This window comes from Amblyomma maculatum, chromosome 11, assembly GCF_055883805.1.
Source record: "Amblyomma maculatum isolate TAMU_Amacu chromosome 11, ASM5588380v1, whole genome shotgun sequence".
NCBI classification, from domain to species: Eukaryota; Metazoa; Arthropoda; class Arachnida; order Ixodida; family Ixodidae; genus Amblyomma; species Amblyomma maculatum.
The window spans coordinates 139,288,476-139,310,452 of NC_139354.1; the positions used below are offsets into that span (position 1 = coordinate 139,288,476).

At 42.0% G+C, this 21,977-nt stretch overlaps 1 protein-coding gene across 1 annotated transcript; it reads left to right on the forward strand.

Moving 5' to 3' along the window:
- Nucleotides 1–927: 927 nt before the first annotated feature.
- Nucleotides 928–21,040, forward strand: LOC146175072 (uncharacterized). The gene is made up of 5 exons (XM_084585517.1): nucleotides 928–976; nucleotides 1,163–1,323; nucleotides 4,012–4,104; nucleotides 16,508–16,571; nucleotides 21,000–21,040. Exons 1-5 carry the CDS (start codon nucleotides 928–930, stop codon nucleotides 21,038–21,040), a joined length of 408 nt encoding a protein of 135 aa, XP_084441643.1.
- The last annotated feature ends 937 nt before the right edge of the window (nucleotides 21,041–21,977 follow it).

The following is a 21,977-nucleotide window of genomic DNA, read 5'->3' on the forward strand; positions in this document are numbered from 1 at the left end:
ACAATATAGGAAAACGCGCGCGCGGTTTAAAACACTAAAGGGGCTGCAGAGCCCCACAATGGTCTAAATAACATTTATTAGACAAATGCTGTAAACGTTTTTTTCTGTCCGATAAATGTTCATGCGTTATCTTGTGGGTAAAAACAGGACGCCTTCGAATTCTCCAAAAATAATACTACAAAATATTTATGGTATCGTGTGTCACAGCTGTCGAAAGAATCAGTGCACACTTCGGACAAGAAGCATTCGCATGATATTTGGGTGAAAGTACACACCTTGTACATTCCAGCCTCCAAGCTTGGACACCTGTTGCAATAATTATGGATGCAGCAAGCTAGTACTGCCCATTAAGTCATTCTAATTTAACGACCAGCACAGGAGGCAGATTGTTCTGTGCTGTGGGTGTTAAGTAGCAAACAATCTCTATCATAATATTAACATTACGAAACAAAAACACGAGGAACAGGAGAAGTTTAGGCTCCGCCTTTAAGGATATGACCCGCCCGCACTACCGGTTCCATTCAGAGATCCCCTTGCGGACTCTATTTATAGTGTAAGTAGTTGGCGACAAGTTTATTCATTATTCAAATACTTGTTCCCTCTCTATGACGCATATCCTCTTCTGCATATATTCGTACACTACATAATGTAAACATAATGTAAACGCCATACGAACGGGCTTCCAAGGCCGTTCTGCTGCCAGCTGCGAGATGCTTGAGCAAATCGCTTAATTTATCGTCCAAAACGCGACATCGGATTTTCTTCCGGATGGGTCCTTTAATGCTAACGCATTAATAATTTTCGGTGATTTCAAAAATTACGAGAGGGAAGGTCGCTAAAGGTAAGGAGCACTCTCCCCGTTCTCTACCGGAAATTCATAGGTATCACAGAAAACATTACTTCATTGACATGTTTTGCAATGTCTACATGGTCCACTTCAAACTACGGGTGGACGTCATCGGCAGGGGAGTCTTTTGTGAGCGCGGTTGTGTTTGTCAATTAGTGAGTGTGCATCTACTGCAAATAGGTTGAATAAATGTTTTCCTGGCGCTAACGTATTAGGTTATTCCCGGTATTTGCCTATATTTTTCTTAAACATTTCTGCTATGCATGGTGACAGCTGCACATTGATTTAGGCAATTATTTTACACCTCTTCTACAGATATTCATGTGTATCCAAGAATCCTAGAAAGTAACAAAGAAGGCAGTGCTCTAACTCTGCACATTCATGATGGCCTAATTCTGTATTTGGAAAAAAGTTCAATTCTCGCAAAGGATTTGTTCGTCACTTCTGCCAGTGGAAACGCCTTTGACTCAACAGTCGTAAGTGGGCTTCAGCATGCATGAGAAAGCTAGAATTCAAGGGAAGGTAAAGTAGTACTTCTGTCAGTAACCACAGCATAGATATTTAGCAATATGTATTTGGAAAAAAATTACCACAAAGTATTCTTGCCAAAGCAAAACAAATTGGTTTCGACAAAAAACTGCGAGCCAGTCCCGTATATTTTTGTTCTGAGACGAGATTATCCGTTTTACACGTTCTTTTCAGATAACCGTTTTTAAATAGCAGATATTTAATGTGGCGTAATCTTGTATAACGTGCGAAATAACTAGTTTGGCGTAATGCATCGTAGTATAAGGCAGATATGAATCACCTTGCCGCTTCCTTCTCGCCATCCTCTGCATAGGACACACGCGTCACGAGGACCGGGATTTATGTCGCTGAATTTACTAGGAGTGAGAGAGATCCTGGAAGGCTGAATTCTGGTCTCACTCCAGAGTCACTTTGGCGAAGATTACGTTGGCAGCGTCTGCCCATCTTACCACACGGGGAAATTAAGCCGGTCGCACATCGTGAATTCGAGCATTCAAATTCAAATTGCAGATCTTTATGCATTTTTATGCCCCATTTGTTTCAGCCAAGCAGTAGGCTTAACCTAAAGCTTCGTGACATAAGTGTTTATTTAAATTTGTAATGTGAAGACAATGCTGCTTATATTAATTTTGCATTTGGGAAAAATACACATCTGCTGCACACTCATTTCAAATTTTTCTAAGCGAGTATTCCTCTCACACTTGTAAAAAGGTGAAAGCGGTATATTGCAGAAATTTTAGAGAAACATTCGTTTTCGCTTTCGAAGTAATAATATTGTCCTAGCTGTCGGTGAAACTGAGAACGAACCCAAAATAATTTCTTATATAATTAACATAAAATATCAGCTTCACTCTAGAGCGCCCAATATTCAACATAGAATAATCTGGATGCACAGCGATAGTTACCCATTAAAGCCCTATTCAGTCAATGTAACACATTGCCTGTCCATTGAATTTCGTTCTAATATGGAATATTTAATATACTTCTGAATATTGCGCTAGTCGCTGAGGTGCCGCGTATGTTCGCAGAAAAGGCAGTAAATAGAATTTTTTAAACGTGATATGGCTATGATGTGACTATACTTACTTTGCCCATCTCTCTTTTATCCATAACTTATATATCCACTCTCCCCCTTGCTCCATCGCAGAGTAGCTAACCGGTTTCTTTTACTGGTTAGCCTCCCTACCTTTACTCCTCCTGAAAAAAAAAAAAAAAAAAACTGTCCCATTATTCAGCACATATTCAGTACTGGACAACCTAGCTTGCAGAAAAGAAAAGCCTGTAAAAACTCGATACCTTGTCGGAAAAAATTATAATGGCTTCCCGAGATATCACACATAACTATAAACATGCGTGATAGAGGTTTGTTGCAACCAAACTATTTATTTTCTTGGGGCTGCATGCAATTGATAGGCTGCAATTATTATCAGAGAACGCAGCAAATTAGTACCTTCAAATTATGATTACAAACTTTCGGCGCACATGTGTCGAAAAATGCATTGCGGTCTTTTTTTTATACAGTCGCTGTTTCTAGTTCACCAGTTTAACGCAATTCTCTCGCAAAGGCAGTCTAAATATTTTTCAGAAAACTAAATAACATCTAAACTGCCTTTAAGCGAAAATTGAGACGCCGTCATACTAGTATCTGATGGTTCGTGCTATAAACCGGTAGTCTGCTTGTGACAGTTGCTCGCCGGTGCCGTATCCGCTCATTGACTGCTTGGTTGGTTGGTTATGTGACACGACAACCAACATAATATGGAAGAGTTAGCAACCTCAAACAGGAGGCTAAATATTCGCATGAGATGAAACCTGATTATGGCTTACTTGGATATAAAGTCATACTGGATCATAATGGCCACGGCAGCACGTTCCCGCAGCTTTTTCGTCGGTTTATCCTTCGCATAATTTGGTTCCGTAAGACTGCATGTGGATCAGTAGGTGCCCGATAATAAAAGCTAAAATTAGGCTGTGATTGAGAAGGTTAGTAGAAAACTGCATGTATTCAAAAAAGGATATGCAAGCAGGACAGCAGAATATTGTTATTATATGTGTACGGTCGCTTCCTTATTTTTGGACGTACTAGGCCCACGAAATTTCTTTGCAGCCAAAGTGATGTAGTGAATAGCGCAAGCATAGCGTCTTAGTTAAGAATTGGAGTCTACCGCGCTAACGACATGTTCTATTTATATAACACACAGGTATGTACATTACTTCTACCAACTAATTTCATTTCATTTGAAAATGCATATAAAGTTAACCTAAAACAGCTACTAGATTCTACAGCCCACAAGACAAGGCTCGGAGGTGGTATCATAAGAAGACAAAATTTCTTTCCATCAGTATAAGGAGGAGGGAGGGGTTCATGTTTATGTCGTCAGGTTTCGAACGACTGATGAAAACTAGTTTTTCCTGGATACATGCAAAATGAACTTTGTGTTATTCGCCAAAGTGGGGAAGAAGTGAAGTTGATTTACGAATAACGTACTACACGACTTGAGCTCTTTTTGCTTGTTTGCTATTTGAGTCTGCGGTGTTACAGCGCGAGGTTTAAAAGCAAAATTGTTATCTGACCTCGTTTTGAAAAAGTTTTATATTTCGTGATTTTCACGTCTTTTTCTATGTGTTTTTAACAGGTGAACGGTGCAGACCTCGAAGACAACGTGTATCATGACAGGCAGCAAAGGGCTTCTCTTCATTTGTCGAAATTGGATAACGGGTTGCAAGTAGTATGTTTCAATTCTTCATCACAGACGCGCTAAAAAAACATGACGCCCCAGAATTGAGGTAGTCAGATTAAAACGTAAAATGGATAAAAAGAGCGACTTGCATTGGGCATTTCTCCGTGGCTCTATTGTGGCCAATATCCGCTTGCTGCAGTTCTCAACACTTTGTGTTCTATCCGGCCAATAAACTTTCAAGCATATAAAGAATATGAAGTGGAACTTTTGAGGATTTCTCAATTAAAGCAGGTACCTTAGAGACCAATATCACATGTGAAAGAAAAACTTATGAATGCTTCGCTCATTATATAAGCCCGCTTTAGGGCTCAAAAAGTGCTAGATATTTTATCAGCCGCTCGCTTTTCTCTCTATTGTTCCCGTTAAACAATATCCTTCTTGACAATTCTTGCTGCATTTCTTTGTTTGCCATCCTGTTGCTATCTCTTTGTTTTGTATGAGCTGCTTAAATCCACTTTCCACCTGTCTTAACTTCAAAATTTTCAGTACTGTTCTTTTCACTTCGTCTTCATTCTGGCAAACTCGAGATCTCGAAAAGCGTGTCTCTGAATGCAACGACTGCGTCGAGATTGGCCAGAATGACTTACAATAAAAAGGAGGGCGATCGTTTTTCCACAAAGGTTAATGGCGTTATTGTTTTGTCTGCAGCGGAAACAAGCAGCTGAGAGGAGCAGCAAAAGATTTTTTTTTTGTCCGTTATTACTGGAAGCGCAAAACAAGATTGGCCTCAATCTGCCCGTGATAATAATTCTGCATCCAAAAACGACAATCCGATACTACTTTTGGTGCCATATTCATGAGTGCACGACAGTACTGTTGTTTCAGTAGATTCCAAAGACCAGCTTATTGAAGAGAAAATTACGTCACAAATTGTATCACACTAAGCCTTCAATCCGCTAAAAATTTAAACGATAGTAAAGAAAATAGTTCGGTTATCTTTGGATTGAAATGTTCTAAGCGCGCATGTAACTTTTTCTTCAACCACCATGAGTGGTTAGCACTTAAATGTTATTAACTGTTTACTTTACGCTTACGTTTTATATTTAATTTATTGTCATTATAGAACAACTGTCCTTTTTGTCATTACCACCAAATTTATCTCGATACACATCAGCTCCTACCTTTAATCACACGTGTCTTCAGGTCACTTTAAGCTCAACTGCTTATTCTAAAATGGCCTCACTATCCTTAGAACAATAGAGCTACGTGCATCAAGTATCAGAAGATCGCGTTTCTAAGGGAGCAACACTCAAAAGCTAATCATCAGCTCCGAGAAACCACGGAAGTCCCTCAGGAGCCCTATCAGAGACAAGGGACACAAAGCTCGTATACCTCGTCCGCATTTAAGCTATAGCAGGGGTTATTTTATAGACTATTAAAAAAAGCCAGCAAAAGGGTGTAGGCTTCCAAAGCACCGTCGAGCGGCGCTGCTGGATGGATGGATGGATGGATGGATGGATGGATGGATGGATGGATGGATGGATGGATGGATGGATGGATGGATGGATGGATGGATGGATGGATGGATGGACGGATGGATGAATGGATGAATGAATGTATGGATGGATGGATGGATGGATGGATGGATGGATGGACGGACGGACGGACGGACGGATGGATGTATGGATGGATGGATGGATGGATGGATGGATGGATGGATGGATGGATGGATGGATGGATGGATGGATGGATGGATGGATGGATGGATGGATGGATGGATGGATGGATGGATGGATGGATGGATGGATGGATGGATGGATGGATGGATGGATGGATGGATGAATGGATGGATGGATGGATGGATGGATGGATGGATGGATGGATGGATGGATGGATGGATGGATGGATGGATGGATGGATGGATGGAATATAGGAGCGTCCCCTTTGAAACGGAGTGGTAGCAGTAGCTATCATGCTCATTTTTCTACCTATATCTTAATTATTGATTTAGATTGGCTATCTAAACCATCGTTCTATTTATTAAATTTTTGTTCCTACATTACTAACATATGTCACTTCTCTGCTTTTAAGCCACCAATCATCCAGTCGTTTTTTGCTAGTTTCCACCACCGGTTTATTCACCCGGCCACTGGTATCTCTAAACCCCAGAGCTTCAGGAACAGTGATTGCGCCTGCATCAACTTCCGGGTGGATACCATTACATTCGAGTATAATATGGTCAATTGTTTCACTGGAGTTACCACATACAGCACATGCGTCATTTTCATTGTTAAATTTCTTTTTGTAGCTGCGTGTTCTAAGGCACCCCGATCTAGCTTCAAAAAGTAGGGCACTGCCTCTTGAGTTATCAAAGAAATCTTCCTTTCTGATCTGCATTTTCCACTTTCGGTATAATTCCACACTCTATTTCTTTTCCATCGAATTTATCCAATTTTTACCTTCTGTGTTTTTCACCTGTTGCTTAATGCTCTTTATTTCTCCGTCCTTGTTACTAGCATACTTACTTGTTAATTTCCTAGTTCTTTTCCTCCATTGTGAGTCAACGCTTTTTAGGTACAGGTATTTAAATACTTTAGCTGCCCATCTGTTACTGTCCAATTACCTCAGGCGTTCCTCATATAATGTTTTACTCTGAGCTTCCCGTGCTTCGAAAGATGCCCAGCCCATATCTCCCAGTACCTCCTCATTTGTAGTTTTGCTGTGGGCATCTAGCGCTAATCGTCCATCGGATCTCTGATTTATTTCTAATGTCGACTGTACCTCTGATTTTAGGCACAAAACCACATTTCTGAAAGTAAGTCCGGGCACCATAATTCCTTTCCAAATACCCCTCAAAACCTCATACCTATTGTATCCCCACAATGCCTTATGCTTCATTATCCCGGCATTCCTTCGCCCTTTGGCCTTAAGTGAACTCTCATGATTTCCAATGTATGCCAATCTTTCGTTTACCCATACCCCCAGATATTTATATTCAGTTGCTCTAGGTATATCATGGCCTTGTATTTTAAGACCTTCATCAGTTGAGCCGTTGAAAAACATCAAATCCGACTTAACTGCGCTGAAACTGAAGCCTAGAATGTCCCCTTCGTCTCCGAATACTTAACTACAGTTTGCAATTGTTCGAGACTCTCAGCTAGCAGCAGAATATCGTCTGCATACATCAAACCGGGGAGGCGCTGCTCTACCGCCTTTCCACCTAATCTATATGACAGGTTAAAACCTAGGTTACTGTCTTGTATCATCCGTTCCAGGTTTATCATATAAAGCATGAACAGCACCGGTGATAGAGAACAGCCTTGTCTTAATCCTTTGCATACTTTGACATCCCCCGTACTCCTTATCCCTTCCCACGTAATTTCTACTTTGTTATCGAGGTATATTTCCTGTAGAAACTCTATTATCTCATAACCGATACCTTCTTCTTTTAATATGTTCCACAGGAGTTCCCTGCTTACGTTGTCGCACACCCCGTTTATTCCAGGAAGGCCAAATACAAAGGTCTATTTTCCACTCAAGATATTCAGATGCATTGGGTAAGCACGAACAGGCTATCATCTAAGCGCCTACCATTTCTAAAGCCGTTCTGAAGTTCTCCGAGTATCATGTTACTTTCTACCCATGCTTGATCCTTTAATTTCACCGCCTGCATGGCTAACCTGTACATAACAGATGTTATGGTAATCGGCCTGTAGGATTTTATGTGCATCCTGTCTCCTTTCCCTTCATAAATCAAATTCATTTTACTCTGCCGCCAGCTGTCCGGAATTCGCTTATTCGTTATGACTGTTTCCAGAGCTTTTAACAACGTTTCCTTACTTTTTTGACCGAGTTCATTAATCAGCTTGATCGGAATTCCATCTATTCCTGTATATGTGTCTTTAGGAATATTTTTTTCTGCCTTGCTCCAGTTTAGATTGGTCAGTTCTAAGCTGCTTTGTATTCTGCTACCTTGTGTTGCTTCCTGATTTGCGGAGTTTGCCCTATCGTCGCTCTTAAATGACTCGGCTATAACAGATGTAATGTAGTTCACTGAGTTGTCTCCCTTTAAACAATTTTCCTCGTTATCTTGAATCGATCCAGTTTTCTTTGATTCTTCTTCCCTAGCCAGCTTATATGGTTCTAGAATTTTCTTGCTCCGCCTCTAGAGGCATCGTATATATCAGCCATCCAGCGATCGGTGGAATGCTTTATTTTACTTTGGACGAGGGCCTGCACTTGAAGTTTCTTTTGTCGATATGATCTACATTTCTGGTCGATTTCCTCCTGAGATTTCGGTGCTCCCTTGAAGCAGCCCGTCGTTGTTCAATAGCTTCCTGATTTCCTTATTCCACCAGCTCCGTGGCTTCCTCTTTCCATTCCAGCGGTTTCCTACTTCAACCTCCTGAATTTTCCTCCTTATGAGTAGTTCTACCTGTTCATAATCCCGGTCTTCCATGGGGCTTTTCTCTATTGCTTCCTCTATGTCTGCTGCTATCTGCGCTATTTGATCGTCGTTTAATTTTGCATTTACGTTTTGTCTAAGTTCCATTTCTCTTTTCATCAAGGGCCCCATCTGCAGACTAATACGTTTATGATCACTTCCCAGACTACACTCCACTTTTTCGTCTATTTCCATTTTTGTGACCTTGCTATAAATTTCCTGCGACATTAGACAATAGTCAATGGTCGTCTGCCTGTTGCGGAATTCCCACGTGATTTGGCCTTCACATTTTGTTTCTCTATTTACTATAACTAGATCGTGTCGCTCACAGAAATCTAGCATTAGCTTGCCGTTACAATCCGTGTATCCATCCAGATCGTCGATGTGGCTACTGACAGCTGCTACTACAGCTGCTGACTACTGACTGCTGACTGCTGACAGCTGACGGCTGCTACTGACAGGGAGCGCCATCTCTGACAGAAAAATAGAAACTGGGGATACACGCGGCGGCACCACCTAGGCATCCCGTGCAATTTTTCTCCTTTCGCTCGCTCGCTTCCGCGCACGTGCAGACGTCTCGCGCTGCTTTGTAGCGCGGGCAAACACTGGACGCCGCCGGCTCAGCTAGCTGCCTTCACGGCGTGCGCCGTGCGCTCTCTCTCGCACGAGCACGCACCTTGACGCGCCCCCACAGGCGCACAGCGACATGCCGCCTGCATTCCGTCTTGATTGGGCAACCTGACGCGTAATTCCATGAAGGATACTTTATTATAGGCGCGGGAAACTTTTTATTCACGTCTGCACTGTAGAGCAGACGACAGACGGTGATGAGTGAATATTGATTGTGAATGCGTCCCACGTTAGCAAAAACGTACGAATACATCTCGAGGTAAGTCCGCTATGTAATTATATTGTCGTATATAATATGTTTAAAAACTGCTAAAGTATCATCAGTACTGTGGAATAAAGTGGCCCGCTCGTTGACCATCGTTTTGGCCTTTACAATGCGATCTATATACGAATTTGTTTTTTTTTTATTATTACGGCGTTGCTAAAGGAAATTTCGCAGTAGAAGAATAAGTATATAGCCCGAAGGAGGTGTTCTTCAAAGACAAGAACGCAAGCAAACTCATAAGCACATGCGTGCTCCGTGCGCTGAACGCGACATAACCGGCTCGCTGGCTCGGAAGGCAGGTGAAATCCGAGCTTGCACTACACAGTGTTTTATTTCGGTTCTTATTAAATGGTTGTACTTCATTTATGATAATATTTGGTTTGCACTCACGATCCCTGTGACGCGAATGAGGTGCTCCGTGCGAGTAGTGTTAGTCGAGCCATAGCTAGGATTACTTTTGTACTGCACTTCCGACATATCTTCGATAATAATAATAATAATAATAATAATAATAATAATAATAATAATAATAATAATAATAATAATAATAATAATAATAATAATAATAATAATAATAATAATAATAATAATAATAATAATAATAATAACAGTAATAATAATAATCAATCAATCAATCAATCAATCTTTATTTAATGTGCGCAGGAACAACCATGTGGTCTTTGTGCTGCAGCACAAAAAAAAAATGAAAAAGCACAAACATGTTTACACACACAGAGAGAACACAAAAAAAAGAAATAAATAATACATGAAATGAAACTGAGACGAAAAGTATCACGGAAATTAAGCAAACAATGAGTATCATCACTTATATACACAGTGAGATAATTTTTTAGCACACCAGGAAATAATTAAAAAAAAAAAAGAACGGTAGGTAGAAGAGGAAAAAAAAACATGACTGACATTGATTATAGTAATATAGAAATATACATAAAATAAACAACCATTCCAGGCGCAACAAGTGCATGGTACTTAAAACACAGGCTAGAAATACAGAATAATACAATAAAGAAGTAAAATTGAACAAGGGACAGTAAGATTCGAATATAAAGTTTAAAGTTGAAATATAAGCAAGAAACGGATAAAAAGTAGTTCAAGATACAGACAGCATTGAACAGGAGAAAAAGCAAAAAGTGAAGTAAATACAATTTAAGGCTAGAAAGTTGGTGTTATATGTGATAAAGTACTATTTAGAATACAACGCTACGAACATCCAATGTAAATGAACAGAGCGAGTTTTGGAAGATGTCAAGGTGAGGACAAAAAGAGTTAAATAACCACTGCATCCTGTCCAGAGGGGAGTGGGAATGAAGAGGAGAAACCTGAAATGGTCTGAATTCCCTCATGCTCTTTCGCGGAACGCGCAGTAGGATGTACTCTAAGAGCTGAGGGCACATAATGTGGCCATGAAGGAGTTTGTACAGAAATATGATATCAAGTCTGATACGACGGCAGTGAAGGGAAGGAAGATTCAGTTGGGCGCTCCTGGTGGAGCGAGAGGGGGAAGTTGCAAAAGGAAAGCGATAATGAAATATCCGTAAAAATTTTTTTTTGTACTCTGTCAACCTTGTCCAAGTTCGATTTGCAAGTGCCATTCCAAACAACCGACGCATACTCCAAGACCGGGAGGCATATGGACAGGTACAGTTTTAGGAACGGAAGTGGAGTATGGAACTCTCTCGAAAGTCTGCAAACGAATCCGAGTGTGCGCATAGCCCGCTGAGCAATGCGTTTAGTGTGAGAGGAGAAGCTGAGGGTGCGGTCAAAAAGTACACCAAGGTCATTAATTTCATCAACCCTATCCAACAGCACAGAATTGACAGAATAATGGTAGAGAAAGCTATGTGTTTTACGAGTAAAGGACACAACCCTAGTTTTGGAAGAATTGAGGGTAAGTCGATTCATCGCACACCAATCAGAAAAAGCAGATATGTCCGATTGCAACAACACGCAATCTTGAAAAGAATGTATTACCTTGAATATTTTTATATCATCAGCATAAAGAAGAAACGAGGAGTTCTTTATCGCCGAGGAAACATCATTATTAAAAACGGAGAAGAGAAGCGGGCCTAGTACCGAACCTTGAGGAACTCCACTCGTTGCAGGGTAAACGAAAGAAGTCTGTCCATTGACACTGACAAAGCAGAAGCGATCAAGGAGATAGTTGCGTAGGAGGGCTACGAGAGAGACTTCAACGCCAGAGAGTAGAAGTTTTTCAAGAAGTAGTGAGTGAGTAACAACGTCGAAAGCTTTGCTCATATCACAGTACACAGTGTCAACCTGACCCCTCTGAAGGACTGCTGCAGAGGCATACGTCATAAACGTGACTAGGTTGGTGGAAGTAGAGCGACCCGACATGAAGCCATGTTGATTCGGTACTATGATATGTTTGAGATGGAAGGAAAGTACGCTGTGCAAAGCTAATTCGAAAAGCTTAGAGGTTGCACATAGAAGAGAAATCGGACGATAATTGGAAACATCAGTTTTGTTTCCAGACTTGAAGACAGGAAACACGCGTGCCATTTTCCACACGCGAGGAAAGGCAGCATTTTTTAAACAGTTATTAAATATGGCAGTCAGTACTGGTACGAAGATATAACTGAAGGCTTTTATTATGGCAGCTGGAATGCCATCAGGTCCAGGAGACAAAGATGGTCTCAGACGCTTAAGACTCTCAGTTATCAACTCCTCGTCAAAGAGAATGGAATTAGATAGTGCACCAGATGGGAGGCAAACGGAATCACAATGTGGATGTTTGTAAACGGAGGAAAAATGTTGTGCAAAACTGTCGGCAACATCCCGAATTTCCGAACCCTGAGAGTCAACTAAGCTGATACTTAAATCTGATTTAATGGAACGCTTGCGAACGTAACGCCAGAACTGACTAGGACGATTTGAGGCATACCTCTCTAAAGACTCAAGATAGGAGTCGTAGTCCCGCTTGTATAAGCGTTTGCAAAGAGAACGCACACGGCGAAACTCATCTGCCCAATTGTGAAACCCAGGGCGTTTCGCTTTACGATGGGCCCGTTCCTTGAGCTTTAACGCCGTTATTAGTTCCCTTGAAAACCAGGAAGGGAACTTCCTACGCGTAGGAGTATGCAAAGGTATGTACCGACGCATACCATCAAGAACTATTTCTGTAAAGCGACTGACTTGTCCATCTGAATCATTAATGTCATTTAAAAGGGACCAGTCGACGGAAGAGAAGAAATTGAAAAGACCGACATAATCACCACGTGCATACGCGAAACGGGGCGAATTCCCCACCCGATCTGAGTTAGTAGAAGGTGAGGCAGAGACAGCAGTAGTAACTAGAAGCGGAGGGTGAAATTTGTCACAGCGAGTCAGCGGTATGTCCGAACTCGAGACTCGAACACTTTCAAAATTCGATTGACAGATGTCAAGAATATTACCGCAACAGTTTTCAATGAAATTGTGTTGCTGCAAAGAGTTAAAGGCTATGAAATCAAGTAGAGAGTTACACTTACTTAGTATGTAATGATTGTTGTGAGAAGAAATAAGTGAGTTCCAGTTGATACCAGGAGTATTAAAATCACCTAAAATAAGAAGTTTGTGTTTGCTATGACGGGTTATAACATGTTCGATTGAGAGCAGAACATCATCATAGGCTGAAGGAGGTAGATTCGGAGGAATGTAGAAAGCTGCAAGTAAAAGTTTTTCATGTCGATTTAAAGTGAGCTCGAGCCACACACATTCTTCAACAGTTTCCAGATCGGAACGTCGAACACACTTCACAAAACTGTCAATAGCAATGAGCACTCCACCTCCTCTTGATTTGGGACCTGTTTCAGGGCGGTCGCTACGAAAAACAGAGTAATTATTTGGAAAGAAATCATTGGAAGGAATATCACTTGACAGCCAGGTTTCGGTAACCACAACAGCGGTATAACAAGAGGACAAGACGCTAGAAAAAAATTCTGATCCCTTAGTCCGAAGACCTCGGGCGTTTTGATAATAGATATCCAAATTAGGGGCCACTGCAATTTTGCGTCAGTTCAGAGGGATGAAGCCTATCGTCGTAAAGCTTCCCACGAAAGTCCTTGTATATGCAACCCATCGGCCACATCGAAGGCTCAACAAGCTTACTGTAGGATTCTTCATCAACTTCAATATGGAAGGACGAGTAGGAGTCGTACCTTGTTTTCAGCTGCCGGCAGGAAATGGGAGTAATATTCACTGATTTTAGATGGTTGGTAAGGTCTACCGATGTAGTATCGGGACTGAGTTTAGAGACGAAAATAGTCTTCGGATGCTTCTTTTGGTAAATGGCAACGTTCAGGACAGATGAGCTCGATGCGCCAGTAATGGCTCGACTTCGGTGCTTCTTCATCTCACTGGGTAAGTCAACCGCACGGCGAGGAGCAGAGGCAGAAGATGAACAGGGAATATCTCCAGGAGTCATCCCTCGATGAAGAGCGGCGGAGTAGTCCACAGATGGCTGCTCCTCACGGGTAGGATTGCCCACGGAGACAACGAGAGGACGCTCGACGAGAGGACGCTCACACTGCGAAGCAGCGCACCGCACAAGCTCCTGGCGTAGGCCGCGAACATCGGCACGTAAAGAGGCGATAACCTCGGCTTGTTGTACGAAAGCCCGCGAGTTCTCTACACGAAGGCGCTCGTTCTCTTCCCGTAGCTGGGCAACCTCATCGCTCAGAAAAGAGATTCCCTCAAGCGCGTCGAGGAGGAGAGCCCGTAGCGAGGCAAACTCACCGCCATGTTCGCCGGTCGCGGCTGAAGGGGGAAAACCGGTCGGGTGGCTGGGCAGGAGCGGGGCACCAGGGACTCTAGCACCACCGTCGCTAAGACTAACACCGTCAGACGACGACGACGCACACAAATTACACAAGAATGGCCGAGAGCCGGACTTCAGAAGTTGCAGCTCGTCATCCGCCCAGGTGACGCACTTCGTGTGAACACGTTTCGCACAGTCGGCACATCGTAAAAACTGCTGCTTGCCAAAAAACGGGCGGGAGCACAGCGCACATGCGTCCTTACTGGGCGCCATCTTGAAAAAAAAAAAAAATAATAATAATAATATAATAATAATGATAATAATAATAATAATAATAATAATAATAATAATAATAATAATAATAATAATAATAATAATAATAATAATAATAATAATAATAATAATAATAATAATAAATGGCTCACTTATTGGCCAATTTGCGAAAATCTGTAAAAGCGTCTCAGCAAGGCATGTTTTCCAACGCTGCCTCCACCCCCGAAAAAAAAAAAAGCCTCGTTCCTAGATATTTTCTTGCTCAATCTAAAAATGAAAATGCAGCTGCGGACACTTAGGGCACATTCACACATCAGTCTCGAACGGGGACGTCGAATCTGTTGATTTGGTTGCTTTCAGAGCACTCACAAAGCAGGGAGAGAGCACAGAAAATCGGCAAAACTAGAAACGCGGGGAGCGACGGGCAGAATAATCTTCCATCCTCTTTACTTTTTATGCATGGTGTTAAACCAATGTACTTTTCTGATGCCTCTCTAAGCCGTCTTTGTCAACTGTCAACATTTCTGAGTTTACGAAGAAAGAGGAAATTGGCTCTTTTCGTTTCCACAAAGAACGCGAGACTTCTCAGAACGCTGTTATGCGGTTGGAAAACAGGTCTTGCGGACATGCTTCCAAAGGAATCTGCAAAGTTTCACACGTGAGCCTCGTCTTTTGGTGCTTCGCCTACTATTGTGGCTTCCCATGACACAATTCTACTTAGTGCATTCGTTCCGCGTCAGTGAAAGTGCTTCGCCGGAGCAGACGCTCCGCTAGATTGCTGTGCACGCGCGGCGATCGCGTTGCGCCTGGCGGTTATTTGGCGATACAAAACCACTTTCACTGACGCGAAACGGATGTACTAAGTAGAATTGTGTCATGGGAAGCCACAATAGTAGGCGAAGCACCAAAAGACGAGGCTCACGTGTGAAACTTTGCAGATTCCTTTGGAAGCATGTCCGCAAGACCTGTTTTCCAACCGCATAACAGCGTTCTGAAAAGTCTCGCGTTCTTTGTGGAAACGAAAAGAGCCAATTTCCCCTTTCTTCGTAAACTCAGAAATGTTGACAGTTGACAAAGACGGCTTAGAGAGGCATCAGAAAAGTACATTGGTTTAACACCATGCATAAAAAGTGAAGAGGATGGAAGGTTATTCTGCTCGCCGGTCCCCGCGTTTCTAGTTTTGCCGATTTTCTGTGCTCTCTCCCTGCTTTGTGAGTGCTCTGAAAGCAACCAAATCAACAGATGCGACGTCTGCGATCAAGACTGATGTGTGAATGTGCCCTAAGTGTCCTAAGTGCCCTAAGTTAGGCAACGGATAATCATGAAGGTGGGCCTGCGGTGGAATCGCGATAGTGATTATGAGAAATGGACAATGGACAATCGCTATACTGCCAACCTTCTCGAATACATAAGCGCAACTGGACTTCACTCCTTTTAACTTTCTATCTCCTGCATCCCATTCCCGCTTTCTCAACTTATGCCTTGTGGCAAACTCTTCAAAAAAAAAAAAAAAAAAAAAAAGCCCCATCGTTTCACATTTCGCCACCACGCCAGGAATGCGGCGCTGCCGTCGCGCGGCGAAACTTGAGCATGGGTTCCCTGTAGTGGCACCGAGTATAACATATGCAGAACACGCGTATGTAATGCTTCAACAAGCAAGATGTTTTGAATGGGAATATATTTATCAACGCACCTTTTTCCGCATTCTGTGATTTCATTATAGAAACCAATACGCTCGCACGTAAATGTCGTAAAGAAAGTTAGTATTTTATTTATTCCCTAGATTCCATCTCGTTGGCTTTCAATCAGATCTTACCTATTCAGTAAAATCACAGTGCAAATTTCAGAAGCTAACATTTTTTACGCATGAGAAAGACTATTCCCATTCGTACGTAGCGTCCACAAGAAAATCATATTATTGCAGAGCTTCCACAAACATAAAATGAATGTCAAAGAAGCTGTAGATAACATTGTATCTAGACATCACGTGAATACTCCCGCCTTCAATGCCTTAGCATACCGCAGCATCCAAGAAAGTTGAAAATTTATCCCGTGTTTTCAGAGAGGAATGCTTAACCACAATACCAGGATTGCCCCGGTTGATGATGACTTGCCCTCTGAAGATGGTATCCCGCATCAGCTCGTCCATGTCCGCGACAGAAGACAATTTCGTTTACAAAATGGTGCGTTTCCAATATTCTTCAAACGTGTCTTGCTTACGCGAAAACATAAGGGCATATTAGGCGGATGCCTTTCTTCACTTCAATAGGTTTAGATAACCGTTCAGCGATTTTACTCCACGGGCTCAGCTGTGGAATGAAACTAAAGGAACTGAGGGAGCAAAATAGGAAGTTGCCATGGAGATCAAATCAGAAGCTTTCCCCTATTACCAATTGGCAAAGCAGGCACACTCCCACGCGCGACTAAGGCAGCGCTCTGTCTTTGTGCTTTGTAGTGTTTTACACATATTTGAGATACATACGTTTGCATGTTGATTAGAGTGGATTAGAATAAATAAGCACTGTTAAAATAGTTGTGATTTGGCAAGTATTAGGGTACATATCCGTGAGCGGTGAGTGCACGCGAAGGTCAGTGAGCATAAGGAGCCACTGACGGACCTAATAATGTTGTCTATAATATATTTAATTTTTTTTCCAACAAAGAGAGAATTCGACATGGAAAAGGTAGGTCCCAAAATGGTATATGAAAAAGTGTGCTTATGGCGATTCGCGTTCATATCAGTAGCATAAAATGGGTATACATCATAAAAAATCAAGAAAGATTTTTTTAAGATACAGGGGGAAAGGAGTGCCATACGAATGACAATGTCGCACTCACCCCCATTGGTACTACTGTTCCCAAAGATGCGGGATCAAATTCCGGCCTCGTCAACCGTTTTTCGGGGGCGGCGAAAAGCCAGGCGCGCGTGTACTGTTGTTAAAGAACCTCAGGCGGTCAAAATTTCCTGTCTTCGACTATGGCGTCCGTCATAACCTCAGTCTTTTTGGAACATTAAACAGCACACACTAAACCAAACCGCACCTTATTGGTACACTACGGCACACCATGTCAAAATAGCAAACGTGAGGACCTAAAATTTTACACCGCCATTTTTTAGTATTACGAGGTAGAACTAGACCCGGCCGGATTCAGAAACAGATATAAATATCTAAGAGGAAAACAAAACTTCACTAGAAAGGGCTTCCTTCAGCCGCGAGTGAAAATGCAAATATTGCACCCTTTCGCAAGCTCAACTGAGCTGTCCTGCAACGCTTTGAGCTGACGGCTTTAATAAGTGGCTTGCATAAACGGTCAGTGCGATGCTTTCGAATGTCGCCTGATTTGCAGGAACAGCGTAGAAGATTCAGTATTTAGTCACTGATTATATCAGCCCTCCTTAAGTAAGAGATTTGAGTGTTGTGCGTAGAGCGGTGTGGCCTTTTAGTGAGATTTGCCTCTCTTTCGCATTCATGTCCAATGCTATGAAACCGGAATGTCAACTTGGACTAGAGCTTCTCTTTTCTGATGTGAATCACGCCTAGAGTCTAGCTTATGAATACTTTTAACACTCTTGAAGCATTACCCCCCTGCTGTCGGTGCAGCAATTCCACCGCCTTAAATATGGAAATGTAACAACAAACGACCAGGCTAGCAAAAGGACGAAGTCGGAGATAGTAATGTAATGCTTGCTGGTTTGTGGCATTGTAATGCATGCCATAGAGCAGAGCATCCACCTTGAGGACAAGAGACCGTGTGTTTAAATCCATTTGTGAGCAACTTTATACATAAAAAAAAACCACAGTTTTATGATTGAATTGCACACCTAGGCCTGTGGTGCTGCCTCAGCATCAAATCTGTCATGAACGCATCTTACCAGGAGAACAATTCGCCAGTCTGCGGTAAAAAATCACCATCGTCTCGTACATCAACAAAATGAATAACCTCAGGCCAGGCATTTAGACAAAGCGTCAGTGCAGCAGCTGACCGCAGCTGAAGGCAGACCTGTGACGCAGGGGAGGGTAGTAAGAATATTTGGTCCCTAACTGGCCGTTATTGGGACCTGAACTTACACAGTTTACGCCTACAAGCACATTTCATAGAGACTAGTCTGGTATTGCGTTTTCCGTGACCAGCGCGGATGGAATTTATCGTATAGCATTTATACAGATTAGGGCGCAGATGAACCGTTCCGAGAAAAGATAAGAAGTATATGTGTGAGATAATGAATACTGTAATGATATTATTGGCAATAATAATTGATTTACAGGAAAGGAAAAGCGCTGTATCGATCCCACTTTTAGTGAACACCTGACCTTGATGTAAATGAAAGGACGAAGGTAGGAATGAAAGCGGAAAGGGAGAAAGACATTGCTGGTGACATCAACAAAATTCGTAATATTACTAAGAGGGTAGCATTTGTAAAAAAAAATATTATAGGATGAGGAAAATGAAAGTGGAAGAGAACGGAGCTAGCATATATACCGATGACCACCAGGCTGTAGAGTACTTTAATCAAGATATTTGTTGAGCAATGAATCGGTCTAAAATAGAATTTACGAAGCGAAATGGCGAACAAAAGTTATGGTATGAAAGAAGTAGCCGGATATCAGGGAGTCATTAACTAAAAGTTAGTCTTTAGAAACACAAAGAAAGTTCTTATTCCCTGCAAAAGATGTCATCGAAAGATCACAGGTATCTTGATTCTGAGATTTGAGAACCGAAAATGAACGTGGAGAGCTCGAGTGAGGATACCATAAATCAAATACAGTTCACCATTGTGCTCACTCAAGCATAATGAATATTGAGGCAGTTAGTGTGTTGCGGTGTAGTCACCTGTAGATAATGTGGTATCAGATTACCCTAAATTTTAAAATTTAACAGAAAATACTAGCACGAAAGAAGCCAAAGGAAGTCTTAGCTATAAGTGCTAGTGCAGAATCTTTTTAAGCTTTTGCTAGACAACAGAAACAAGCTTCTGCCTAGATTCTTGGCATAAATTTCTAGGTAATGAAGGACACTCCTAAATAAACCATTAGTAACTAGGAAATTGAGTAGTTTAAGCTAACGTCCAAACTCTCTTTGGACTAAAATGACAGACTGAGAAGTTACAAACCATGGCAGCCTCTCTCTTTAGGAACCGATGTTTGTTAGCACAGACAATAAATGCAGTCAGTGAGCACTTGAGTGGCTGTGTTACAACCAAGCACGTCTGCTCCCAATTTGTTCTGGGCAGGTCTATTGTACTTTAGCAAGGTTCAAATCTGCGCTGTTGTTTCTGCTGAGAAGCCTATTTCGAAACCCGCTGGCGGCTCTGCTATCTCCGCCACCGAGTTGCTTAGGTCTTTCAAACGCTTAATCCAACTCAATAAGGAATTCATTTCAGTGCACACCAGGCACTTCACATGTTACCGTTGGTGTTGCACCACCTCATGAGATACTTTGGAAAGAATATAACGTTTTGGAGTATTAGTTACTACTGTGTTCGCTGTCTATTAAACCGGATCATTTGAGGTCGCGCTGGGAAAATTGGTGCCCTCTTATTAGGTCCATAGAAACGAGACTATGTGCTGCACTGTGATGCCACATGTAATTACTCAGCTATTCTGAGCGCTTGCCCATTTTACTATTTTCGACCATAAGTACAACTACGCAGTGTCGTAAAAACTGATAGTTCTTGTTTTTTTCACGCATTTAGGTGAACAAGTTGAGGATAGAGAAGACCTACCTCAAGACGACCCTACACAATCTTCAGGTATTGTCATGCAACTTTGTATATTTTGTAGACGTGAATAACCCCCACTGCGATGCTACCGCAATAACTTCACCGCCAAAAAAGGATCGCCCAAGTACGGACATTATTGTTGCGTTACCATAGCTCAAGAAAAAGGTATAACTTTTTTGCAATGAATAATGTTTATATTGTACAAACTATTTCTGGCTGAACTGTTTTGACAGTTTTTAGGCCTGCTCCGCAGCACGTTTATTTACCTGCTTATTGGATATCTTTATCGCAGTGCATATTGAATTGCTTGGGGCTGTGAGAAGATGTTCTATTACGCTTTTGCTCTCGCATTGGAATCCTAAATACTTTAATTCACACACTACGAATCCCGTGCTTAGGAGTTGCCTTTGAAGGCTCAAGCAAAAAGTTTCTAAGGCGCCAGTGCAGATATTGGCGCCAAAATTGTACTTCTTAAACTCAAGAACGCCTTGGTACTCCTTTTTAAGGAGGCAGCAGTAAAATAGTGCTCCTAAATCTGACATTTCATATTATTGCCTAAAACACTAACTACTGCCGGAATTATTTAGAGCATCGTGGTTACCTCTTTGATATGCGGCCAGCCTTTAACAATCGTTAACATCCAGCGATAAAGCAAACAGTGTCTTAGGTGCAGCTTCTTGGCCTTCCTCGTGGTAAGCGTTCGGTCGAACTAAGTGGTGCAAATAGAAAGGTATGCGCAATGCTCTTTCTTTGCTCAAATGTTTTCTGGAACAGCGCAGAACAGATAGTGCTGTTCGTATGCGTACTAATTGCTTTTTTCGTTTTCTTATAGAAAACTATGCTCACCCCTACACAGAATTGACAACGCCTTAGTTCGCTTATGCCACACAAATACTCCTCCTCCATAGATCTCAAGCGTAGATACTGGCAGACAGATGTCGATGACAGGGACCGCAGGAAGATGGCTTTCATCACACATACGGCGAGCTATACAAGTTCCAAGTCATTCCCTTCTGCCTTTTTGTCGCTTCCGCAACCTTTCAGTGACTTATGACAATGTTTTTGGAAATATAAAATTAACTACGTGACTGTGTTTGCTCCAAATTTTGAGAACCTTTCTCGCCTAGACGCGGTACTAGAAGCTATCCAATCATCGGGCTTGACACTGAAAGCCAAGAAATGCCATTTTGCTGTCGACGAGCTGGGGATGTTATGCCATGCTGTGAACCAGGCCGGATTTCTTCCATATCCTGAAAACAGCAGAAGCCATAGCTATTTTTTCGGCATCGTGGCACCAGAAACAAGTTCTAGCTTTCTTGCGTTATGATGGAATTACTAGTATTTTCTGAAAAACACCTAAAACATAGCCACCCTCTACACTTGTTATAAAGCGGATATGCCTTTCACGTGACAAGCTCCGCAAATGAAATCATTTCAAGAGCTTAAACGTCGCCTACAGTCATCATCACTTCTGGCCCATTTCGATGAATACGCAGATACCGAATGACACAACGATACTAGAAGTTTCGGTTTTGGCGCGGTTCTAGGACAGATGCAGAAGAAACGACTTGTAATCACCTACTCTAGTCAGGCTTTGTCCAAGGCCGAGGGACATTATTCTGCAACTGAAAAGGAATGCCTCGCCATCGCGTGGTATATTTCGTAGTTTGGACTATACCTATACGGTGGACCCTTTAAAGCTGTGACCGACCATTATGCGATTTGCTGGCTGGCAACCCTCAAAAAGTCTTCTGCGCCTAGCAACATGGAACTTACGACTTCAAGAGCATAATATCACTGTAACGTATAT